The following is a 27,948-nucleotide window of genomic DNA, read 5'->3' as shown; positions in this document are numbered from 1 at the left end:
CTTAAAAGTTCTGGTAGTGTTTAAGAAAACAAACAAAAATAACCTGTGTATTTGCTGTTCAATTTCAGCGTCTGTTAATGAAGCTCTGTGTCTTTTTTTTCTTCACTGTTAGATGAGCGCCTGCAATCGTAAAGCATGACGCCGGTAATACTTCTGTAAATGAATCACTATTGCATTCATACAATTAGCCTCTGAACAGATGTCAGAAAGTAAAGATTGGCTGCCTCTAGATCAAGTTGCAGCTGCCAACTCTCGCGAGCTTTGTCAGTAACAGTTGATTGTAATGTCAGTGCAGTCCAATTTGCAGGCTGGAGCAGAAGCTGCTTACTGCATTTCCCTGAAGTATTATATGATTTCCATTCCTTGCAAACTTTATCATCTTCATTGCAGTGAGTCGGGTAAGTTGCTCTGAATTTACATCTTCCTGTTAGAGATGCAAGTTACTGTGAAGCTCATTCTGTGGGAGGAACGTGAGCCCTTCACGTGTTTGCTGTGCCCCTTTGGTGCTCTGTGGGAGACAGTCACTGCAAATGGGACAGATGAAGTAAGGGAGCAGCCACATACATCAAATCTTCCGATTATTCAGGGAACGCAGACTGCGGCCATTTAACTGCTAAGGAAATAATGAATTTATTCAACTTTGTATAAAGGACCGTAGCACTTGTGGAATCACTGTAATATATGTTAATGCACCCTCTAAGGGAAAACACTTTATGCTGTGTTTTACCCTTAAATGCACTGTTTAGTGAATTTCTCCTTAAAAGAGTAACAAAAGTGTTTTTTGACCAGTCTTACTCTCTAGTTTTTTCTTTTTTTAAAGTGGTTTGAAATGAATAGTTATTGTCTGGCTCTACAGGGTACTTAACATTTTGTCATCTGAAACTTTAACAATATCAATTGGCAAAGAAAAAGTCTAAGTTTCTTTTCTCTAAAAGGAAAAATCTATTTCCCGATTTGATTTACAAACTTTTGTCCCATTTTCCCTGTTTGTTCTTTTTCTTTTAATATGTGTGTTTATAGCAAAATATTTTACATTTGCTATTATTTTATTATTATGGAAATAATAAGCAAATATTGACTTTCTGCTCATCCTATGATTTTGTAATCTACCTTTATTTTGATACCAGTTCCTGTTTAACCAGAGAATTAAGCATTGAGTATAAAATATATGAATGATTAAAAGTAAACTGAAATGTGAGCAAAATTATTTCATTATTTATGATTTTTATTTGTAATTTAAAAAAATTAAAGTTGTCTCTTCCAAATTTTTATGAAGATATTGCATGATAATAAACTCAGTTAGGAGTTACTGTCACTAAGCTGTGTAATGCTTCCATAATATAAGCTATCTCATATCTATGATAAATATTACATTTCACTTATATAAATAGTTACTTTGTTTAAGGATAAGCATGAGCTTTTAAAGAGTCACTTTTACTTTAAATGACATCTTTAGAATTCTCAGTGTATTTGAAATAACGTGACCTTTTGGAAGCAAACTAAATTTCTAATTGGATTTGCAAAGTTCTGTTTTATTCTCCTAAACCTGTTGTTGTTTGTTTTTAATGTCCTGCTTCTTTAATTGTAAGAAAATATTTGGGATCTACTCCACATTTCAGTTTTTAGAATATAAGCTAATAATATAATATAATATAATAATAATAATATATAAGCTAATAATATAATAAGCTAATAATATCTTAGCAAATGATATCTTAGTTACAAATTTAGTTTGTGCTTTGATTTATTTCTTGGTAACAATTAATAATATATACTTAAATTGTATGCTGTCTTCATTTTAATGCTTTCATGCCAAAATCTGCTCATTCTTATCAAAACTAAACTGTTTCAAACGTTGGAGAATTATAATTGGATAGATGTCAACCTAAGAACAGATTGAACTTTCAAAGGAGACCCAAGATATCTCTCTAATATTAAATGTTCAAATTGTTCACACAATGAGAAGTTTGTGGATGTTCTTCCTGATTGAAGACAGTTACAGATCTGTTTCTCATGCCTAATATAGTGTCTTCTATGTATACACATCCTTTTAGTGCCTATTGGATATCTGAAGGGTCCCTGAAAGACAGTGGTATAGTCTATTTATAAACAGACTTCCTCAGTTCCCCACTTCACTTAGCCTACAACAATACAAGCTCTTTAGGTTTGGTATAAAGGCTCAGTTGTTTTAATTGAACTAAATACATTTTAGTGGCACTTGTTCTAGATCATATTTTCTAGATGGCTCTTTCCCCACCATTTTAACAGTCTACTTTTATACAGAAATATATATTCTAATAAAACTTTTTAAAAGACAGGAAAATTACATTCAGAGAAAACTATTATCAATTTTTGCATGACCATCCTTTAAGAAGTCCTTGACTGGCCAATTATTTTGAAAATTTGGTTGATATCCAATTATGGCAAATATATGGCAAATAAATAGCTCTTTATATCAATAATTTGATTGCATCCATATCTTATAGCATAACCTTATATATTTTAAAAATCAGTCAAGGAATTTCTACACTTTCAAAATTGAATTAAGAATGCAAAAAGGAAATTTTTTTTACCTTCTTTTAATTAAAAAAAATTTTTTTAAGTTTAGAATATTTTCCCAAAATTGCCAGTAGATTTTGATATTCTGGAGCATTTGATAAACTTGGAACACTATAGCATTAATTGTCTTTCAGGTTTTTCTCTCTTCCCACTCCCATCCATTCTCTTTTGCAATTCCAAACAAAACCTCCGTCTTTTAATCAAATATTAAAGATTATTACAATAAGTTAATTGATCTAAATTCAGATAATTAGTTGTCCTTGGTATAAAACTTTACCCCGTTCTTTATGATAAACATGTTACGTGTTCTCAGAGTTTAAATTATTTAATGTGCCAGTAGTCAATTTGCACCAGAAAGTATAGGAGGAAATAAATGAAATTTTATTGAATATTTTAATTGTTAGTAAAGACTTAGAGATATAGAGTAATAACATTTCTTAGTCTCCTGTATTTGTCTCTCTTTTGATTGTTTAATCATGTGATAGCATATATTAAAAACATAAACATCTCTTAATGGTAAAACCACAGTGCAACCTGTGAGACTAGAGAATACCAGGTTATGAAAAGAACAAAATAATGCTTACTTAAATAAAGTACTGCAGCTAAATATAAAAAACAAAAAACTAACCTATGCTAACAATGAGTATGTGAACATAAGCATATTTTCCTATTAAAACCTAGATTTAATAATATGGTATATAATACACTACAACAGGTACCATGAAAGTGAATTGGAATTATATTGCCATTCTTGCAATAAACACAGGCTGACACTGATTTTTTGAATGTTACTAATTACATTATTTACAATTATAAGGTGTAAGTACTTGTATTACTAATACCAAGGTGATGACTCACAGATATCATTGTTGAAAAAGCAAGTTATTATTCATATAAATCATATTATATAACATTAAGTTCTACTCAGCACAAAATATAAATAAAAACATACAAGAAGTAGTAGTATAAATCAAACTAAATGACATGGGGATGATAGTACAACATTTTAGATGTTATAGCAGCCTTTCATAACATGTGCAATGAAAATTATTATATTTATTAATTACATACAAAACCAAAATTTTGGTATTAATTTTATATTTGCTGTGCAATAAAATTAATAAACAATAGAATGAAAGTTTGAAAAATGTCAGAAAGCAAAAATTATTAGGATTTGTTTTATGGTTTAAAAGACAAAATAAGATTTATACAAAACCAAAAAAAAATGATTGTTTTTATTAGACTCAGAATACATTGGTTGAGCTAGACCAAAGGCAGGAATGAGTCCAACCAAAGAGGCTGCAATTTATCTGTTGAAATGCAGCTTAGAATAAACCAGCTTTGTATCTTAATTCCTTTTCCTTTCTAAAGCAAGTTTTTAAAAATGAAAAAAAATCTATCACAGCACTTTGCTTTCTTCCAAATGCCCTCCTCCATTTATTTAGAAGAAATGTCTTAGGAATTATCAGAAGGAAGAAAAAAAGAAACACACAACTGTGGTATGTGGTAGCAGTGTCTCTAAAAATCCTAACTCTCAGAAATATAAAATTTTATTAGTAAGTGTCAACTTTACAGGAAACTTTATATTATTATGACATTTTATTTACTTATTATTTTTAGAAGATAAATTGCATTTTTGTTATGATTATAATAATAGCTAAATTTTCTAATAGTATATACATAGTGTTAAAATATTATATACTTCAATAATATATTTTATTGGTATTAGCACAAATTCAGTTGTATCAAAATTGAGAGCATAGGGACTTCCCTGGTGGCACAGTGGTTAAGAGTCCACCTGCCAATGCAGGGGACACAAGTTCAAGCCCTGGTCCGGGAAGACCCCACATGCCGTGGAGCAACTAAGCCCGTGCACCACAACTACTGAAGCCCACGTGCCTAGAGCCCGTGCTCTGCAACAAGACAGGCCACCACAATTAGAGGCCCGTGCACCACAGCGAAGAGTGGCCCCTGCTCGCCGTAACTAGAGAAAGCCCGCAACAAAGACCCAATGCAGCCAAAAATAAATAAATAAATTTATTAAAAAAAAAAAAATTGAGAGCATAATAATTAATCTCATGGTTTGATTTTTTTAAACCTTATAACAATCATTATGTATAAATATATATGTATATATATGCATAAACATATGGACATCAGTAGAATTAGATATAAATATATAGATATAGACCTAGCCATAAACATAGACAAAGATAGAGGCAGAAATAGAGGCAGAGATAGAGGTATAGATGGAGATATATCTATAAATACTAGACACTGAACAAAATAGTGTACACAATGGACTAGATTATTCAGATATTTTAGGGGATCAAAAAATACTTGTTGATCACTAGCTGTCCTATGAGCAGTGGTGAATGAGGCTGATTAACTGTGAGGATCGTAGATCTGAGACAGTTATCACCATAGATAGTGCCTTAATCTCTGCCTTCTAAGACAATTTAATTTAAAAAGTAGAATAAAAAGACTAATACAAATTCTCAATGCTCACAGGATTAGCTTCTTGGACACATAGGTTGGACTTATTATTACACTATCAAAACATAATAAAAATATTTTGTACATGTATGGACCTTTGCTATTGTTATGTGGATGAGAATCAGTGTTTGTATTCGACAGTTTTAATCAGATTTTCTTTTTTCTTCCAGTTATATAAAGATGTTATTTCTTTCAAATGATATCTGCATTACATTTTTCTGTCCCTCTTTGCCACTTGGAGTTTCAGAATCTGATTTAAATTTTTTTTTATTTAAAAGAAACTCAAGTATGCATTATGAATTTTTAATGAAAATTTGATTTCCCCAAATGTTCTCTTCATATCATTAATAAATATTATTTAATAAAATGCCAAATAGTTATGATTTTATAGGTCTCAAAGATTACTTTTGCTTCCCCCACTTTTCCCAGTAATTTCTCAGTTTTAATCCTCTTATTACACTCATCGCGTCCACTATCAAAATACAAGTAAATCTGACCATGCTAGCACATTTAACCTCCCTAGTTGCACATGTTTTAATGAATTAACAAATTAACAGACATGCGTTGAGTAATCCCTGCGTGTAAAATTTCTTCTAAGTCAGTTACTTCTCCCACATCTAACGTTATCTCCATTGACAATATAATTCAGGTAGAAAAGCCCTTCGTGGTTATTCAGTTTCAGAGGAATTGGTATATATCCAGTCTTCCCTTTCCAGTTTTTCCCGTAGGCCTTTATAGTGGTAGCAGATTTGTTCGTTTTCACAATTTGTAGGAAAAATGGCAACTACTGTATTTTTTTGTTACTTCACATTCTGTGAATTGCTTGTCCAAATTCTCTTCTGACCATAGGCTACAATTATATAGAGGAAGAAACCACTAGGCAAAAAGGACCACAGAAGGGACCATGGAAACAGAAAAAGGCAGTAATAGAAGTCTAAGGATCCTTAAAGGTTCTTAACCTACTGTCAAGAGCCAGCTAGCCATGATTAGAGCTGTATATATTTCAGAGATTATATAAGCTTGTATTTCCTCTTCTAACTATGGTAGAAATTTAATCTATTATATCTGTCATTAAGTAGACTACCACTTAATGCCACCGTTGGTGGTGCTGTGTATGGTAAAGAAGTATATATATATCTACTAATGCCTTGGACAAATTTCTTCCTTAAAAAACTACATCTTTCTTACAGAGGTTTGAAAACGAATCTTTCCAAATTGAAATAATTTCTCCTTTTCCATTTCACTCATTTATTTCTAAATTGAAAACTGAAATATCTCCAACAATTTTCTATGTTTTTTTACGTGTCTTTATAGCAGTAACAGATTTATTAGTTTTCATAATTTATAGGATTGATAAGAACTACTAAATTTTAGTTAATTATCATCAATAAAATATAATACTAGATGCATGAGGCTGTTAAAACTTCCCACTTATCTCTCTTGCAGAAACCAATATGCAGAGCAAGGGTACAATCATATACATCAGATTTCTCTTGCGGTTTCTTCTGCTCTGGGTGCTCTTTGGGAAGTCACACACTGAAGAAGACGTCATAATTACCACCAAGAATGGAAAAGTCAGAGGGATGAACTTGCCAGTTCTTGGGGGCACAGTAACAGCCTTTCTTGGAATCCCCTATGCACAACCACCTCTTGGTAGACTTCGATTCAAAAAGCCACAGTCCTTGACCAAGTGGCCCAATATTTGGAATGCCACAAAATATGCAAATTCTTGCTATCAGAACACAGATCAAAGTTTCCCAGGCTTCCTTGGATCAGAGATGTGGAACCCGAACACTGACCTCAGTGAAGACTGCTTATATCTGAATGTGTGGATTCCAGCACCTAAACCAAAAAATGCTACTGTCATGGTATGGATCTATGGTGGTGGTTTTCAAACTGGGACATCATCTTTGCATGTTTATGATGGCAAGTTTCTGGCACGGACTGAAAGAGTTATTGTGGTTTCAATGAACTATAGGGTGGGTGCCCTAGGATTCTTAGCTTTACCGGGAAATCCTGAGGCACCAGGAAACACGGGCTTATTTGATCAACAGTTGGCCCTTCAGTGGGTCCAAAAAAATATAGCAGCCTTTGGTGGAAATCCTAAGAGTGTAACTCTCTTTGGAGAAAGTGCAGGAGCAGCTTCAGTTAGCCTTCATTTACTTTCTCCTAGAAGCCACCCATTGTTTACCAGAGCCATTCTGCAAAGTGGATCCTCTAATTCCCCTTGGGTAGTGACATCTCTTTATGAAGCTAGGAACAGAACATTGACTTTAGCTAAATTTATTGGTTGCTCTCGAGAAAATGAGACTGAGATAATCAAATGTCTTCGAAATAAAGATCCCCAGGAAATTCTTCTGAATGAAGTATTTGTTGTCCCTTATGGTACGCTCTTGTCAGTAAACTTTGGTCCAACTGTGGATGGTGATTTTCTCACTGACATGCCAGACACACTACTCCAACTTGGACAGTTCAAAAAAACCCAGATCTTGGTGGGTGTTAACAAAGATGAAGGGACAGCATTTTTAGTATACGGTGCTCCTGGTTTCAGCAAAGATAACAATAGTATTATAACTAGAAAAGAATTTCAAGAAGGTTTAAAAATATTTTTTCCGGGATTGAGTGAATTTGGAAAGGAATCGATCCTTTTCCACTACATGGACTGGTTAGATGATCAGAGAGATGAAAACTACCGTGAGGCCTTGGATGATGTTGTTGGGGATTATAATATCATATGCCCTGCCTTGGAGTTCACCAAAAAGTTCTCAGATATGGGAAACAATGCCTTTTTCTACTATTTTGAACACCGATCCTCCAAACTCCCTTGGCCAGAATGGATGGGAGTGATGCATGGTTATGAGATTGAATTTGTCTTCGGTTTGCCTCTGGAAAGAAGAGTTAATTACACAAAATCTGAGGAAATTTTGAGTAGATCCATTATGAAACGCTGGGCAAATTTTGCAAAATATGGGTAAGTGCCAATTTTTGTAGTTGTTCTTGTTTGGCTTTGTTTTGTTTTGCTTAACTTTGCTTGGTCTCCAGTGTAGACTTCATTAAAGGTACAGAAACATTTTGATTATTTATTCTCTTCATACCTTAAGCTGGTTTTGTTTTTTATTATGTACTGCATTTCAGTTCCTTGCATCAGAGTGCTTAAAAGAAATAATCAAAGACATTTTATGAAAAATATTTTCTGATTTCATTTCCAAAGTACTGCAAAGTACTTTAACAATGTTCACCAAAGTTTGTACGGAAATAGATGTTTACCTTGAGAACTAAAATTACTGTGACATGTTATTAAGCCTGAAAGTTTATAGTGTTCACAGGTTTGAGAGAGATTAGGAGTGTCTCTCTTTTTCTCATGCTCTTAAGCAGTAGTACATTGTTATCTGATACACAAAGAAATACATCCCTGCTCAAGAAAATCAAAGGGCAAGGTGGTGATAGGGTTGGCCCTCAGATTACTCAAAAAACAGAATTTGCCATTTTATCAACGTTTTTTATTCCCTAATATGTTTGTTCAGAGCTTTTAGGTAACCTGTGTTGAACGAGAGCTACAAGAGTCATCTTGTTCAGCTAAGCTGTTTTACACTTGAGTAGTCATATGGATGACATTACCTTACATAATCAGAGATGTTACAAAAGAACATATTTTCCCTCATATATTATAAATATTGTGATAGAATGTCTTCAATAGTCAGAGGAAAATAATCTCTTTTAATATATATTCTATTTTTTAAATATTTTGTGTGTATAAAAAAGAAGGTGTTTTTTTTTTTTTTTTTACTGTTTGTAACCCCAAATTGAATTTTATACATTGGAATAATTTGTATCAATGAGAATAATAAAAGAATAGAAATTTGGGCATCTCTTTTTTTGAAAAGTGCTTACAGAAACTCACAAATCGATTGATGCATTAATCCAATTTGTCATCCTGTGTTTTACGATTGAAAAGAATGTTGAGAATGATTTTGCTTTCTGGTTTTCTTTTCCATCCTCCATTTGGAATTCATTGTACTCCATGTTACTGTGTGTATCTTTCTACAAAGTACTTGTATGATATAATTCATCTCAAAAATTTTGATACTTATTTACTGTGTATAAAGCTAAAACTCTTCCATCTGGCATTAAGAGGCTTCTATAATCTTGCTGCAACCCGTACTCCCCAGCACCTTGTTGCTTGGTAGACAAGTTATCTCATGAATACCAAAGATTTCAAGCTTAACTACGCCTTAGAGCCTTGTTCTTGCTATGTGCCCTGCTTAGAACATTTACCTCTCTCCTTTTTAACGACACAAGTCCTACTATTTTGTTAAAGTTTTGACTGACTACATGTTTCATACAATGTATATTTAATTCCTAGAGTTGTAATTCCTTCAGACCTCTTTTTCATTCTCACAGAAGCCATTGACTGTCACGTGTCTAAATCTTATCTTTTATTGTATTCTGAGCCTCCTAAACTAGACTAAGAACTAGCTTCTTGAAAGAGAACGTGTGGCTTTATTGGATACTCATTAAAGTACTGATATTAGTATATGTCACACTTACCAATATTTGGTTAATGATTCAGTGAAAGCAGGTAAAAGCTAGTATGGGTAAAAAAATTTTTTTTCAAGATATGTAGGCTATTATATTATCTGTTATCATATTATCTGTAGCTGTGCAATATCTTACACCTTCTCAACATCAGTCTAAATTTCTGCTTAAGAAGGATCATCTTATTTCTAGAGCTGCATTAGAATTACATATATTTCATTCTGTTCTCTCCCTCAAGGCTCTATCCATATTAAATCATCTGAATATGTTTTTTAATTCTTTCTGGCAATTCTAGAGATTATACATAACTGAAGGGGAATATTAAGGGAACTTAAGGGAAATATCAATATTTCTTCAAATTATTGATGCCTGTAAATTTTTAAAGGACTTCATACTTTGCATGTTTAAATTATCAAGAAATTTATATTTTCTTATTTCACAATTGGGAACACTGAGAACCAGATGTGGTAAAGGTCATATTTATGGTACACAGATAGCAACAGGTCAAAGAAGAGAATATTTGACAATTAATAGAATAATAGATTGTTTAATCCTAATCTCCTTCTATGATTAGCATATTTTAATGGGAAATAAATAAAGGTTGACACTTTTTAATTATAATGATAAATTCATATAAACAAGATTGTAAACCATAAAAATTAAACTTTTTTAAGAAGTTCAGCCATAACAAGATGTCATTTCGGTCAGTGAGTTTCTTTAGAGTCCACGTTTGCACAGTTGAACAGATAATAACATGTCATATGTGTTGAGATTTGACTTGATGGCAAACATAATTTTAATCTCCTGGTGTGCACTATCTGTTTTCAAAGTATACCTATGAATATATACAGAAGTTTAGAATGATTAAACTCCATGGAAACAAAGTTGATTTAAGCGTTAGGTTTGGAAATCCACCCATATTTATTGGACCACAAACATGATGTTTGATGTTCTCATCCCAGGGAGATTCTCCCCCTTGATTCCCCTCTACTCCCCATACTGGGGACATTTAACAATGTCTGGAGTTGGGGTGCTACTAGCAAGGTAGAGGCTGGGAGTGCTGCTAAACATCTTAAAATGCACACGACAGCCCCCCACAACAGCGAATTATTCATTCCAAAGGTCAGTAATTCCAAGACTGGGAAACTGCAGGATTTTACTTCCATATAACACCAAAATGACACATCAAGAAAGTAAAAAAGTAGAACTGAGCGCTGTAATAATCATCCAGGAAAATGAGTTTTCCAGTTCATGGTTCATAAAATGTTTTAATGAATTTTTCTCCTTAAATAATACGTTTAGTATATATTGTATTTCTCATTAGGATTAAGTTCAAAATAATTTTGAATTTTTCTTTGTGATATTTTATTTTGCCAGTGGGTTGTTTAGTAGTCTATTGTTTAACTTCCAGCTATTTGGGTAATTTCTAGATATCTTGTTGTGGATTTCTAATTTAATTCAGTTCTAGTAAGAGACTATACTCTGTAAGATTTTTCCCTTTGAAATGTATTGAGAATTATTTTATGACCCAGCATATGATCCTTATGGGTGATTATCTTATGTGCTCTTGAAAAGAATATGTGTTCTTCAATTATTTGGTATGGTGTGTTCTGTAGATTAATTAGTTCATGGTTGCTCAGGTCTTCTAATAGTCTTACTAATATTTTTTGCCTACTTGTTTTAAATACTGAGAGAAGGGTATTAACATCTTGGACTATAACTATGGTATTTTTTATTTCTCCATTTAGTTCTGCTAATTTTCCTTTTAATATTTTAAATCTATACTATAAATTCCATGTACATTTAGGATTATGTAGTCCTGATTAATTGACTGTTTTATCTTTATGAAATGTCTCTGTCCTGAAGTTGACTTTGCCTAATATTAAGATAGATACATCAAGTTTCCCATGCTTACATTTACATAACATATTTTGTTCCATCTGTTTACTCCAACCCACCTATTTAAAAAAAAAAAAAAAAACCCTTTCTTACAGTTGGTGTGATTAATCCATTTGATAGTTAATGTAATTGTCAATATGTTTTTGTTTAAATCTACCACCTTGCTATGATTTTCTTCTCTTTTTTTTTTGAATTTTTGAATTTTATTTAATTTATTTTTTTATACAGCAGGTTCTTATTAGTCATCAATTTTATACACATCAGTGTATACATGTCAATCCCAATTGCCCAATTCACCACACCACCATCCCCACCCCCCCGCTGCTTTCCCCCCTTGGTGTCCATACATTTGTTCTCTACATCTGTGTCTCAATTTCTGCCCTGCAAACCAGTTCATCTGTACCATTTTTCTAGGTTCCCCATATAAGCGTTAATATATGATATTTGTTTTTCTCTTTCTGACTTACTTCACTCTGTATGACAGTCTCTAGATCCATCCACGTCTCAACAAATGACCCAATTTTGTTCCTTTTTATGGCCGAGTAATATTCCATTGTATATATGCACCACATCTTCTTTATCCATTCGTCTGTCGCTGGGCATTTAGGTTGCTTCCATGACCTGGCTATTGTAAATAGTGCTGCAATGAACATTGGGGTGCCTGTGTCTTTTTGAATTATGGTTTTCTCTGGGTATATGCCCAGTAGTGGGATTGCTGGATCATATGGTAATTCTATTTTTAGATTTTTAAGGAAACTCCATACTGCTCTCCATAATGGCTGTATCAATTTACATTCCCACCAGCAGTGCAAGAGGGTTCCCTTTTCTCCACACCCTCTCCAGCATTTGTTATTTGTAGATTTTCTGTTGATGCCCATTCTAATTTGTGTGAGGTGACATCTCTTTGTAGTTGTGATTTGCATTTCTCTAATAATTAGTGATGTTGAGCAGCTTTTCACGTGCTTCTTGGCCATCTGTATGTCTTCTTTGGAGAAATGTCTATTTAGGTCTTCTGCCCATTTTTGGATTGGGTTGTTTGTTTTTTTTAATATTGAGCTGCAGGAGCTGTTTCTATATTTTGGAGATTAATCCTTTGTCCATTGATTCATTTGCAAATATTTTGTACCATTCTGAGTGTTGTCTTTTCGTCTTGTTTATGGTTTCCTTTGCTGTGTAAAAGCTTTGAAGTTTCATTAGGTCCCATTTGTTTATTTTTGTTTTTATTTCCATTACTCTAGGAGGTGGATCAAAAAAGATCTTGCTGTGATTTATGTCAAAAGTTTATTTTTGTGTATGGTGTTAGGGAGTGTTCCAATTTCATTCTTTTACATGTAGCTGTCCAGTTTTCCCAGCACCACTTATTGAAGAGACTGTCTTTTCTCCATTGTATATCCTTACCTCCTTTGTCATAGATTAGTTGACCATAGGTGTGTGGGTTTATCACTGGGCTTTCTATCTTGTTCTATTGATCTATGTTTCTGTTTTTGGGCCAGTACCATATTGCCTTGATTACTGTAGCTTTGTAGTATAGTCTGAAGTCAGGGAGTCTGATTCCTCCAGCTCCATTTTTTTCCCTCAAGACTGCTTTGGCTATTCGGGATATTTTGTGTCTCCATACAAATTTTAAGATTTTTTGTTCTAGTTCCGTAAAAAATGCCATTGGTAATTTGATAGGGATTGCATTGAATCTGTAGATTGCTTTGGGTAGTATTGTCATTTTCACAATAGTGATTCTTCCAATCCAAGAACATGGTATATCTCTCCATCTGTTGGTATCATCTTTGATTTCTTTCATCAGTGCCTTATAATTTTCTGCATACAGGTCTTTTGTCTCCTTAGGTAGGTTTATTCCTAGGTATTTTATTCTTTTTGCTGCAATGGTAAACGGGATTTTTTCCTTAATTTCTCTTTCAGATTTTTCATCATTAGTGTATAGGAATGCAAGAGATTTCTGTGCATTAATTTTATATCCTGCAACTTCACCAAATTCATTGATTAGCTCTAGTAGTTTTCTGGTACCACCTTGCTATTTTTAATCCATCCTTCTTATTGCTCCTTTTCAGCTTTTTTCTGCATTAATTTAATGTTTTATTTGATTTTATTTTTAAACAGATATTTTAGTTTGCCTTTAATTTTTTCCCCAGTATTTGTCTTAATGCTAACAATTGTTTCTTTAACTTATAACTATCTACTTAGAGTTAATACTGAACCACTTAACACTTTGCCATTGACATTTCCCACTTTCTAAACAATTCATGCTTCCTATTTTCCATTTCACTCTTACTACTTCACAAATGTAAGAAACTAACAGTATAGTTTCATTTATTGTCCTCCATGTTTTTTATATTGTTGTCATATGTTTATACAATGTATAATATAAAGTCCCTCATAAAATTTTATTTTCTTTAAATGATTAGTTATATTAATATAAATTCATAAAAGAAAAGAAAAAATATTCTTTTATGTTTACTCATGTATATACCATTTCCAGTGTTCTTTACTCTTTCTTGTGGATTCTACTTTTCATCTGACATCATTTCCCTTTGTGCTGAAGAACATCCTTCAGGATTTCTCATCGGCAGTTTGGCTAGTTACAAATGTCCTCAGCTTTTTTTAATCTGAAAATACCTTTATTTTGCTTCAATTGAATGATATATTTTTTAAGAAGATAGAATTCTGGTTTGATTTTTTTTCTTTTATCAGTTTAAAGACATGTTTCATTTTCTTCTTATCTCTTCAGTTCTGATGTAAACTGAGCCTTTATTCATATGATTGTCCACTGTATACAGTTAAAAAAAAAAAGTTTCCTCTGGTTGATTTCAAAATTTTCTGTTTATCTTTGGTTTCAATAGTTTGTTCATGATGTTTCCAAATGTGATTTCTTTGGTTAGGAGTTTTGTTTTGTTTTGGCCTGGTGTTTACTAAGATTCTTCCTGGTGATTTTCAATGTTACATTTGAGAAATTTTGTGTCAGTATTCCATCAAATATTCCTTCTGCCCCATTCTCACTCTTATCTCCTTCAAGAACTCCAAATATACATGCACTAGACTATTGAATTTTGTTCCACAGGTCTCTAAGGTTCTGTTCCCTTTTCTTCAGTTTTGCTTCTGTTTTTCAAATTAGATACTTTTTTTTTCTATTTTATTTATTTATTTTTAATATATCTTTATTGGAGTATAATTGTTTCACAATACTGTGTTAGTTTCTGTTGTACAACAAAGTGAATCAGCCATATACATACATATATCCCCATATCCCCTCCCTCTTGAGCCTTCCTCCCATCCTCCCTATCCCATCTCTTAAGGTCATCACAAAACATTGAGCTGATCTCCCTGTGCTATGCAGTAGCTTCCCACTAGCTATCCATTTTACATTTGGTAGTGTATATATGTCAATGCTACTCTCTCACTTCGTCCCAGCTTCCCCTTCCCCCTACATGTCCTCAAGTCTGTTCTCTATGTCTGTGTCTTTATTCCTGCCCTGCCACTAGGTTCATCAGTACCGTGTTTTTAGATTCTGTATATATGTGTTAGCATACGGTATTTATTTTTCTCTTTCTGACTTACTTCACTCTGTATGACAGACTCTAGGTTCATCCACCTCACTACAAACAACTCAGTTTCGTTTCTATTCTTCCCTTGTCTTCAGTTTTGCTTCTGTTTTTCAAATTAGGTACATTTTTAAATTAGTTTCTCTGCAAGCTAAATGACTCTTCTATCTTCTTCAATCTGTGGTTGAACTTACCCAATGATTTTTTTATTTCACTTATTAGTATTCAGATCTAATTTTTTTCAGTAGTTTCATTATTTTTCTGAGTTCCTCCCTGTTTTCTATTTAAAGATATTATTCTTTAAGTTCTTGAACATACTTAAAATAGCTGCCTTAAGGTTTTGTTTGCTCATCCAATATCTGTTTCACGGGTTCATTTTCTGTTTTCCTATTTCTTTGCATGTCTCGAAATTTTCAAATTTGTACTAGACTTTGTGGATGATATGAGTAGAAATTCTATATTATTTTAGGCTCTTCTGAAGAATGTATGTTTCCATGGAATAATGTTTGTTTGTTTGTTTGTTTTTAATTTTACTAGGCAGTTCAATTAAGGGATGTGTATAGACTTGAATTTTTCTCAAATGTGTATAGGCTTGGTTTTATATTTTGTTAGAGTGAATCCATGAAAGGCCCAAGATATTTTATAAACCCTCTAACTTGGCAGGACTTAAACTCCAATGTCCGTTGTCACTGAGGATATTACAGTTACTTGGTTTAAGTGTCTATTAGGATGGGGATAGACTGAGTCTCTTCATTCCCAAGTTATAACTTTCCACTCAGCTGGACTGAGTATTAATGAGATGAAAACAAAAGTGTCGACAACATTATAATAGTTATTCACTTTCCAGTTTTCCCATCTCTTTTCTGCTCTCAGCCCTGCAGCATCTTCTCCCTGTTTAGCCTCTCATACTCTCATCTTGTACATATTTAGCCCAAGACTCAGCCAAAGATCTGCAGGGAGACTTGTCTCACAGATTCTAGTTTCTTCTGTATCCTAGAACTCTTATTTCTGTCTTTTAACCTCAGTGAACCTACTGTACTCTGCTTAGTCTCAAGCTCCCTGCATCTTGGACAATAATTTATCCTTATGTGAGTAACCACAGTAAATGTGGACTTACCTTGAACTTCCCCTTCTCTCAAACATCATAGACTTATGCTGCCTGTTATCCAGTTCCTGAAACTCATTGTCTTTTTGTTTTGGTTTGTTTGTTTTTGGTCTAGTATATAATTGTTTTTGGTAGGAGAGTTAATCCAGTTTCAGTCACTCCATCATGGATGAAGATGAAAGCCCAACCTCTCTCCCATTTGTATTTTAATAGAATCTTAACCTTACATTTCTCATTCAGTTCCTTGAAATTCATTTTTTTCAGTTACTTTAAAAGATCTTTTCAATTTCCAAGATATATTAGAAAAAAAACCTTTTTAATTTGACTTCTTGCAAAAATAAAGAAAACATTATTCTGTGAAAGCACTAAATGGTATTCAAATTTAGTGTCTTTAGTTGCAGTCTTTGAGAGTCCTCATAAAGTAGAAGCCACAATGTATTTATGCCTTTGCTAGTTGGAATTTCCACCTATATGTACTTTGCTTGCTTCTGCTTTTCCCTCAATCCCATCTCTAAAAATCAATTAAACCCATATCCAAATAGCAGACAGTTCCATATGTGCATTATATCCAATATCGTAGAATAGGAGTTGTTGAAATATCCATATAACATATATATCCATCAATTATTCATCCAGTCAATAGCTTGATGACCAATAGATTAAATTAACCAGCACTTAATGACATATTTTCAGCACTACCTCAGTGATACAGGAAATTGGTGAAATCAAACTTGATTTGTCAGATAGTGCAGAACAGCTAAAGAAGGAAAATAAGCCAAAATACAATTAGTAGCATAACGTCAGATAGAGGATCATTATTCCAGGACAACTCCAGTTGCCTCCTGCTGTTGCAGAGCGTCTTTTGTTTGCTATGTCCTCTCTGGGTGCTATTTTCAGAGCTCCTCCAGGGCACAACCTCAAGGAGAGCTATTCACAGTGCAGTTACACAGTCTTCCCCATCATAAGTGATAGCCCTGATGTGTCCAGTCTTAATCTTTCTACAGATCCTTTGTATATAATATAACCTTAGGCAAGTTACTTAAAATTCCTTACTGTTTTTCCTTATCTGAAAAATGGGACTATAAATATACAACCCTATTGACATGTTGAAATAAACCTTATCATTGACAGGAAACTGCATTCCTCCTTTCCATTAAACAAATTCAGTTTTGCCTCTACCAGGCATAAACTACTTCAATCTATTCTTATCTAAGATTAAATTTGGCTTCCTCCCAAGAATGTACAATTGTTTAACTTCCTGACTCAACATTAATCAAGTTTTCAAACAAATAAAGGTAAACTGCAAAATTGAGGCAATTAACTTGCTTCTGTCTTTTTGGTGAGAATTCATTTATTCGGAACTGCTCTGAATTTGTTACTGTTTCCTAATACTTTTTTGCCAGAAATAAATGATATAACACAAGGCACTCTTATTTTGTCCTAGTTTGATGTCATGAAATCAAAAAGTTAACAAAGTATTTTTAGTAACTTCACATCAGTATACCTGCTGCTATCCTTGTGTGTTTTATTTATTTATTATTTATTCCCTTACAGTGTGAGGAACAACTTATTAAATAGGAACAAAAATATACTACTAAACTTTCAGTCCCCTGGTTCACTGATCTGTAAAAAATAAATATAAACAGTTCTTGACATTTGTACTGGAAAGTAAGTGACATTAAATGAAATGCTAAGTCATTATTCCTTAGTGCACAAGATTACTTTGAATAATTGGGAGAATTTAAAATAGGCCTGCTTCTGTGTAATAAATTATGATTGCAATAATTAGAAATTACAGATTTGCCAGATTTCTAAAATAATGAACTTTATTGCTATATTCCAGATATATATATGATGGGTGTTTCATATGTATTGCTATAACTTCATTTTACTAGTAGAAGTGAACTTAATAATAATGTATTTTCTAATATTTATAATGTGAAGTTTATTTAATAATATTTAGTGTTTAATAGCTATATTTCTTTTGTGTTTACTTATATACGACACAACAAATAAAGTGATTGAAATAACATTTCAACCCCACTTAATTTTCAAACAAGTATATTTTCTTTGTGTGTTCTTTTCTTTTCATCTCCTGGAATCATTTTATGTTTTTAAAAGGTAATAGAAAAACTGAAGAAAAGTTAAAGAAAATATTAGTGGAGAACTGGTGCCCCTTTATTCTAAATCTCTGTATAGAAACTTAGCATGTGTCTGTTCTCATTTTATAGAGTTTATATCCCTTCACCAAGATATTAATTTTCAAATTACACTTGAATTTATTTTTATTATATTTTCCAACTTAAAATAAATATTCTAGGACTTAATTACAACACACCTTTTAATAAGAGATGTCTTAAATACACCAAAAGAGTAGCAGTTAAAGATAGTTTTAAAGTGAACGGTACCATTATACTGACAAGGTATGAAGTATATGGATGCTATTATTAGAATGAAAATTTGCTGAAATGATGACAGTATTTAACATTTTCTGATGAGAAGAGTGTGGTCCATAGAAGAAAAGTGAATTGGAGCTAATAGGGGAAGAACAAAGATTAGCTATGACTCAAGACGATTAACTTTCATTTCCTTCTATTAACCATTCTCCAGGCTGTCTTCACCATGAATTATTATGAAAGCAGTCATTAAATATGCTTAGGAAATGCATTTGGTTGCAAACTTATAATTTTAACATGTTAGCATGCTGATACCTGCCTGGTTAATGTTACAGAGGTAAGGGCAGAGCATAGACTAAAATTAGACATCGTGACATACAGAGACAAATTTAAGTTTGTGAAAGACTGTCATCTGGCCATCTAGTCCAATTATTGTCAGGCTTATAATTAGATTTTTTGACAGATAATAGTTCATGTGGTTTCCAGAGTGAGGGAAAAAGTCCTTACTCTCCAATTCTATAATTATTTGTGGTACATTATCATAATTAACCTAACTGGAACATTTTGATGACTTCACAAAAGGGTTAGGGTTCAAGTCTCCTGGGATTTATTTTATTGTTATCATGACTGCACCAATGCATCAATGTTCTATCCCTTCAAATTCTTTTCTCCCCCTTAGGAATTAGGTGAGGATTTAGTAAGGAATAAAACAATAAATGTTGGCTGCAGTGTTTCTGTAAAATACTTAGTTTAACAAATAGAATATAAATGTAAGTGAAAAAATATACATATGCATTAGTGTAACTTATATGAAAAGAAAAGAATTATGTTACAGGACAATTTAAAATGTACATAAGATTACTTGCAAGACCATATTAGAGTGTCGCAATATTTTACCATCAGTGACAGTGGAATGAGGAGAAACCAGATTCCCCAAAAGGCTACTACCTCTACAAAGATAGCTATACTGGAATATATTTGACTAAGTGTTTTGAAATACTCTTCACAGTGAAGTAAGGGAAAACTAATGTTTTTGGGGTATAAGGGAGCTCATTAAAACATAGAAAATCATATTTATAGGATCAATTTACTTGGAAATAGCTTAATGTGATTTGTTCTCTATGTTTGCCCAAAGTTTTTTCTGTATTTGGAAAAATTACAACATACAATCTACCTGTAAATCTTAAGTTCAATCTGAAATTAGAATTAATTATCAATTATTTTTTAAAAGTCAGCGTCATAGTTTCAGGAATGTACACATAAATGCAATACTTCAAAAGACTTGTCAGATACAAAATAATAACCTCAAAATAACAAAATGCAGTAACCAAAATGTGACTTTAAATATTTTGCTGTTTAAAATACTATATTTTTCTGACTGTTCCATAGTCAGATATGATTAAAATGTGGTTGGTTATATTAAGTTCCAAGAAATTGTTTTTGCTCCAATTTTCCTTCCACTCAAGATCAGAGCTAAAAAGCATAACTCCACTCTTTCAAATTTTCTGTATGTTAATATCGCTCCTGGACACCTTCACATTAGCATGATAGATACTATTAACCTGATGGGATAATCTATTGATTTATTATACATGAAATGTTAATATTCACCTGTCCACAGACCTCTGTTATGTAAAAGCAAGTGAATCTTTATCTTACAAATTAAATTGAATTACTTTTGGTGTATCATTCTCTAAGGATTGATATATAAATAATATTTGTTTTATGACTAGAATTATTAATTACAAAATATATTTTATCTGATAAATAATAACCCAATGATATCACAAGTGTTAGAATTTATGTTTTTCTTAAAAGCCATAATGCCAATCAGGCTCTTGCTGGTTTGATAATGTTTCTGGAAATAGGAAAAATTACACATTTTATGAAGCTCCTTGTAATTAAAACTTACATCTTTTATAAAGCACTTGCTAATCACAAATTAATAATGTTTCTTTAGATGGGTCATGGAATATGATGATTTGTTTATTCATTCTTCCATTTAGTCATTCAACAAATATATTTGAAAGCCTGTATGCACCAAGTATTACTTAGGTGATGTGAATACAGCAGTAATCAAAATATACCGAGGGAAAGAAAGAAAAAAAACGAAAAGGAAAACGTTGGAGGGGGAAAAAAAAAATCCCAGAGAAAGTTTCTACCTTCAGGGGCCTTACAATTTATAGACGGAAAAAGACAATAAACAAATATATAATATGTCTTATAGTGATCAGAGGTCTGAAAAAATATTAAGCATATTTAGGGACATAGAGCCTGAAGTGAGTGGAATGTGACACTATTTGTAGGGTTGCCGTGAAAAGCCTCTCACAGAGTTATATTAGAGCGAAATGACAGAGTTAATCATGTGGATATCCAGAGAAAAATGTTGTGTCGATATCTTGGGAAAAAGTTTTCTCAGGAGAGAAAGCAGCAAGGACGTGCCCTAAGACTGAAATATTTAGGATGTTGCAGGAACAGCAAGACAGCGAGTGTATGTGAGGGGTAAGTGGTAAAAGGCAAAGTGAGAGAAGCACAGAGGGTCAAGCTATATAAGATTTGGAGCTTAGATACGTTTTCTGGAATCGACTCTGAGTGAAACAGTAAGACGTGGAACATTTGGGGCAATCGAGTGGCATAATTTGACTCAAAGTTTATAAGCATGTCATCTCTCTGGTAGGTAAATAAGAGTGAATCAGAGAAAGGAGCTAGGAGGCTATTATAGTAATCCAGGTGGTGTCTTGAATTAGGTATAACTGGAAAGGAATGGTCAGGATATACTTTGAAAGAAGATCTGACAGGATTTGCTGATAGATTGGATGTGGGATATGAGAGAGCATGTGGAGAAGAGGATGCACCAAGTTTTTTGACCTGAGCCACCAGAAGAACAGAGGTGCCAATTTCTGAGATAGGGATGACTACGGTAGGATAATGGTTGAGATTGTGTAATCAAAAGTGCTGATTTAAACATTTTAAATTTAAGCTGCCTATTCCGTAGACACTTGGAGCAATAAAATAGCTATTCTAATACTGAAGTCTGAAATTCAAGGGAGAGGCAGAAGCTAGAGATATAAATTTGGTATCTAACAACATGAAAATGGTATTTAAAGTCACGAGAAAGGACTATATCATTTACGGAGGCAGATATCTGAGTTCTTCAAGGTTAGAGATTTGGAGAAGGAAGAGTAACCAGCAGAGAGAATAGAATGCTTAGCCAATGAGTTAGAAGACCAACTAGGAGAACAAGATATCTCCCAAGACCAAATGAAGAAAGCATTTCAAGGAGGGAGTGAATATCTGTATCAAATATAGGATAAGTATAAGGAAAGCTATATGAAACTGTATATAAAGGTTCGTGGGTTTGGAACTGTGGAGGTTATTGGTGGCAAAGATACCTGATATTTTGATGGAGTGATAGGAACTAAAACCTTAATGGCAATTCAAAGGAGAATGAGAGGAAAATAATTAGAAATTGCAATTTGAATCGTCTTTTTCAAAGAGCTTTACTTTTAAGTGGAACAGGGGAATTGAACCAGGGGATGTGGGAACAAGAGAGCAGGAGGTTTTTTTGATTGTTTTTGCTTTTTCATGGGAGATGTTGCAAAAGGTTTGTGTGCTGATGGGAATGATATAGTGATTAATGTGACTAATAATGGTTTTGTGTCAGCATCATAATCATCTACCTAACTTTATTCATTTATTTATTTTCTTATTAGAAAACAATGCATCTAAATACAATGCAAACCCTTTGGTTAGAAATCAGGCTGTCGGTAACTTGGATTTTGAAGAGCACAAACTAAGGGAATCAAGAGATGGGAAGCAAAGGGAAAGTAAAACCACCACCCAAATATTCTGAACATCAAAAAAAGGCTGTCATGAAATATTTCTTTGATATTCATTCCACAGAAAAGGTTGTATTTCATCCTTTGGAACCTATGGACTTACAATGTGCCCTAAATTCTGAAAGAATTGTTTCTCTGTTTTTTAAGATGAGACACAATCAGAAGCAGCAGATTTCTGAGAGCTAAGGCAGGAAGCAAGCAACTTTACAATAGAACTGAGAGGTCACAGACTAACAGCCAGACAAGCAGCTGTGGGTGGGGGAGGGGCAGTAAACTCTGTGCACAACCTCCTGTTAAGTAGTGACAAAATACTGACCCTGAGTCCACAAAACATGTTATGTAGTGCCTTCCATGCATCCTTTAAGATTCAAGGAAGTATTATGCAATATCTGTTAGGAAAATTAATTTGTTAAAATAAAATTAATGCAGTTACAATAAAAATAACTGAGCCCTTAAGGAATATGCCTCACACATGACCTATACATAATAATTTAGGCTATTGTTGTGGTCTGAATATTCTTAAGAAAGTACTGACCAAGTAGCATTTGGATTAACAATTTTAAGCCTATAGTATTATTCATATTAATAATAACATCAGTTAAAATGTATTAACTGCTAACATGTGCTCGTTCTCTGCTCAGGACTTCACTTTCATTAGGACAGACAACTTTCTAAGGAAGTATGATCATCATCAACAGGTGGTGACAAGGATACTGAGGGTATTTAAAGAACTTAAGCTGCTCAAAATTCCACATGTATTAGTAAAAACCAGAGCTCCAGCTTGAGCCCTGTGTTCTGATGGAAGAACCCAGGTACTTCTTTCCTGTACTTTGTCCCCTCTATATTAGAAGTTTTGTATACCAGTGGGAAAGGGAAAGAGCAAATAACTGAATCTTTTCTGCCCTTAGTTTCCTTATCTTTAATATGGGAGTGCTAATACCTATCTCCTGGCTGTCATGGAAATTTGAGAAACCACATGTAAAATATCTGACATATTTCCAGACACATACTGCAAGTAAGGTTGATGGATAAAGAACAGGATACTTAGTTGATTAGTTACATATTGTTTAGGTCAACTAGACAGATTTTTTTTTAGTGTAAGTATGTCTCATAAGTCTGCATGGGGCATACTTAAACTAAATAAATAAATAAATAAATAACTTGTTTAGCTAAAATTCACTATTAACGTGGGGTCCTGTTTTGTTTTGTTTTGTTTGTGCTAAATCTGGTAACCCTAACTGGAAGTCAGATGGCCTACAGCGACTGTGAAGTAGCCCCAAGGAACAAAGTTTGGCAAAAGCTGAAAAAGTATTGGAGGGAAGTTCAGTGAAGGGCTTGAAGCCGAATCCGGCCTCTGTACCCCGACAACAAATTAAATCTTGGAGACAGAGTTTTGGATGAAGTAGAAAAGAATAATAGCTTTATTGCTTTGCCAGGGAAAGGGAGCCACAGTGGACTAATGCCCTCAAAACTGTGTGTCCCAACTTGGAGAGGCAGTAAGAAGTTTTATAGCACTGGTTCAAAAAGGGCGTGATCAGCTCGTGGACATTCTTCTGACTGGTTGGTGGTGAAGTAAATGGGAGTCCGCATCATCAACCTCTTGGTTCCAACTGGTCTGGGCTCTATGTGCTTGTGGGCAGCATACCGTTATCTTCTCCCACCTGGTGGGAGTTTCAGTATCTGCAAAACAGCTCAAAGTATATGTATGTTATGTATATCCCTTAAAGGAGAACCAGGACTTTGCCCCAAGGCTGCACCATTGTTTCTTTTGACTGTTCCTCCCTTGTCTCCACATCCCCTCTCTTCCCTAATTAGCAACTGTTTGAACCTGCTCATTGGAACTCAGGGAAGGTCATAGAGTCTGAATGAAGCCTATTTCCTGTAACCAAGAAATGAGGGACACAGAAAGGCTTTTGTGCCCAGGAGCCCCACAGGATCCTGCTCAGTATCAGGCCCACAGGTTGGTAGGAAGAAGAACAGAATAAAAAAAATGGACACTGAAGTGAGAACTCATTCTCACAACTGGATCAGGCCAGCAGGGATTGGAGAATGAGGCTATCAAGGTGAAACCATGCAACTGAGATTGGGACTTGAATCCACGTGCCAGGACTCGGACCCAGCCAAAACCCAGACTGGGACTTGAACCCACAGTCTTTTAATTAGATTCACTCACCTGGTATCTGGACTTACTGAGGCTCAGGTTCTTTGTGTCTCAGCACAGAAGGTATTCAGTGAGAGACAAAGTGATAGGCAAGAGGTGGATTTATTTAGAGAGAAACACACTCCACAGACGGAGTATGGGCCATCTCAGAAGGCAAGAGAGGCACCAGGGTATGGGGGTTGTCAGTTTTTATAGGGGTGGTTAATTTCATAGGCTAATGAGTGGGAGGAGTATTCCAGCTATTTTGGGGAAGGGGCAGGGATTTCCAGGAGTTAGGCCACTGCCCACTTTTTGACATTTTGTGGTCAGCCTTGGAGCTGTCATGGTGCCTGTGGGTGTGTCATTTAGCGTGCTCGAGGTCTAGTGGAAGTCAGTTGTCTGTCATCTTGGACCTAGTTGGTTCTAACCAGTTTATGTCGTGCCCTTGGGGCTATGTTATTCTTTTAAATGTTGTGCCGTGCCCCATTTCCTCCAGTTTCAAAGGGACTCACTGCATTTCTACTGTCCTGGTTGCATTTCTCAAGGTTGGCTCTGGGTTTAGGCAGGACTCAGTCTGCATATTTAGGGTTTCCATTAAGTGTCAAGTGAGCTAAGGAAAGTAAAGATCAACATCATAAGGGCAAAAGTTGGTCTAAATATTAGCATTATAATAGAAATAAGGTTTCCTTCTCCCTCACCCTAAATCTCTAAAGCTCTGAATATGCATTTGAGTTTATTTCATTGTTTATTTTTGGATTTTTGTTTTGGTTTTTTTTCTGCTTAAGAAAAGATAACCTCTGGGAAATGAATGTTTCATAAAATGTGTTCATAAAGACTTTTGAATCATATTAATAAACCCTGAAATAAAGAATGAGGGGAAAATAACATAAACCAGAAAATGTTATTTGTAGATTCTTCAAACTAATTCTATTTATAACACTAGACTGCAATCTCAGATTTCATTTTTAAGTTATTACCCCCCAAAATTATTTACAATGTTCTATCTACTTATCAATTTGAGTTACTAGAAAATAAATTACTCAGACCTTGTAATATAAGGGGGTTTATTACAAAGTAACCATTGTGGAAGTTAAAGAAGCCTAACAACTATAAAAATAATTAAAATTCAAGGATGTACAAGTCCTAATCTTGTCTCCTCCATCAACTTGGGGTTCAGATAGTCTATTAGTTACTTGGGCTTCTAATGAACTAAGTGTAAATTAAGATAGGTTTTTTGATCTCTACCTAAATTATAATATAGAGCCACATTGGATGGTTTATATCTTTAATTAATTACATTCTTTTTCTACCATGAGTACAATAGAGATCATTTATATGTAATGAATAAGTAATTTTAAAGTGAGAAAAATTATTAACTTCTAAATATGAAATTGAACTTCATCTTTACAATTGCCCTTTCTTATGTGGAAACTTTTACAGAAAATTTGCTTAAAACATAAATTTATATTCATTGTTGCCAAACGACAAAAATAAAACAACTTAGTATCGGGTTTGGTGTTCTATTCAAGAGAAAACAGTCTATGGACTGGGGGAATACAGTGCTTCACAAGCAGTGTAGCGCTCTTCCTGAGGGATGTTTGGACGGGAGCGAGTTTTATAGACTTTAGAAGCAGTAAGAAGGAGACAGGACAGGACTGACTGGCATTGCATGTGTGACCTTATTAAAGATCAAGGATAAGGAAACAAGTATAGAGCCCAGAGTTGACTTGATGTTTGGGGATTGGCTGACTGGATGTACGGTTGACCCTTGAGCAATGCTGGGATTAGGGGCACCCACCCTCCTGTGAAGTTGGAAATCCAGTATAATTTATAGTTGGCCTCCGTATACGTATTCCACGGCTTCAGATTCAAACAACGGAGGATCGTGTAGTACTGTAGTATTTATTATTGAGAAAAATATGCATATAAGTGGACCTGAGCAGTTCAAACCCATGTTGTTCAAGGGTCAACTGTACTACTTTTCTGGTAAAACAGAGCATTTACAGGAGTACAAAAGTTATCAAAGTTTGGGTTTGCTGATACAGCACCCCAGGCAGGAGCAGTTCCATCTTAGGCCTAGAAATTATTTCAACATTGTCTTTTAACATTTTTGTCTCCAGTTTTTGGACTAGGGAAAGATTTTGGTGTCAATAAGTGAATCTAAATGGTGGATCAATTAAGGTTTTAACAGAATATGCTCAACCAACTTTTCAACGTAGTTAAGGATCAATAACCTTTATCTTGTAAAGTAGTTTTGACTTTATAAAATATTGGTACATCATATGTAAATTCTCCCATTGTAAACCTGCTCTAGATATAAACATAATCAGATATCCACAAGTGGAAGATAATAAGGTGATGAAAAATCAAAATTGATCTTCAATCTTTAGTGATTTAAGAACTGAAAATTATTCAGTAAAGAAGAAAACAAGAGAATAAAAGATGATTGTAAGAAAATGAACAAAAATATTTGATAATTTAATATTGAAAATAATAATAAAAATTAGTCCAACATCAAAAAGATTCCAGTTACATATTAAAGTATTTTTATTTAACTTTTTAAAGTATTTTAAAAAATTATTGGTAAATAGTCAAAGTGAACTTATTTCTTGTTTAACAACATGCCACAGAACATTGATTTATTATAATTCTGCAGTTTGTGTGGTTTAATCCACAGTATCTTCTCTTTATACCATTTTTTCCCTGGTTAAAAAGTTTTGAACCATAATCCTGACCAAAAAAAATGTATGCAGAAAACCATCATGGAACGAAAGTAAAGATGGTTGAGCAACTAGAGAATTGTGGAAATCCTATGACAGTATGAAGGGCATTCTAAACATTTTTACTAGCTTGAAATGATAAACAACAGAGAAAGGGGTTAGAAAAAATCGGGAAGAACTAATGCCAATGTACAATGCTTTGGAGCATATCCCTTAATAACTAGAATATACATACTTCCATATTAAAGAAGGTATATTTAGTAAGTTTCCCCCTTCACACCCGTACACTATCAGGGTGTATGCCTAGCCACGGTATTACATCTCTTCCTATAGAATATTATTTAAACATTTTTCACCATGGGAAGATACCACATTAAAGATGGCTCAAATAAATATTAATGACATCATTAGTAACTAGCAAAAAATATGAAAAATGTATGTAAAATATTTCATTTTCATTTTACTTCTCTGGCACTCTACAACAGTTAAGTTATAACTAGAATGAAAGAATTGAATTTAAAAATTCACAAAATTAGAAATGCCAATTTTAAGCACAGTTTAAAAATTGAACTTTCCATTTATTTGAAACCATAATACTGTAGTTTTATAGTTTTCTTATGTCTAGCATGTGAAACAAATGGTTAGGTTATCATGCCACCAAGAACATATTTAATGCCTTAAACCTAAACATAGAGTATAAACAGTGA

General features: G+C 33.7%; 1 protein-coding gene across 1 annotated transcript in view; it reads left to right on the top strand.

Annotated features, from left to right (window-relative positions):
- Positions 1-263: 263 nt before the first annotated feature.
- Positions 264-27,948, top strand: part of BCHE (butyrylcholinesterase) — a 79,976-nt gene continuing 52,291 nt past the window's right edge. Inside the window, exons 1-2 of the mRNA XM_036849530.1 lie at positions 264-398; positions 6,502-8,026. Coding sequence (XP_036705425.1) covers positions 284-398; positions 6,502-8,026 — 1,640 coding nt within the window. The 5' untranslated portion in view covers positions 264-283. The remainder of the gene's footprint in view (positions 399-6,501; positions 8,027-27,948) is intronic.

Source organism: Balaenoptera musculus, chromosome 4 (genome assembly GCF_009873245.2).
Source record: "Balaenoptera musculus isolate JJ_BM4_2016_0621 chromosome 4, mBalMus1.pri.v3, whole genome shotgun sequence".
Taxonomy (NCBI): Eukaryota; Metazoa; Chordata; class Mammalia; order Artiodactyla; family Balaenopteridae; genus Balaenoptera; species Balaenoptera musculus.
Note: the sequence above shows the minus strand (reverse complement) of the source record. Positions and strands in the feature narration are given on the sequence as shown.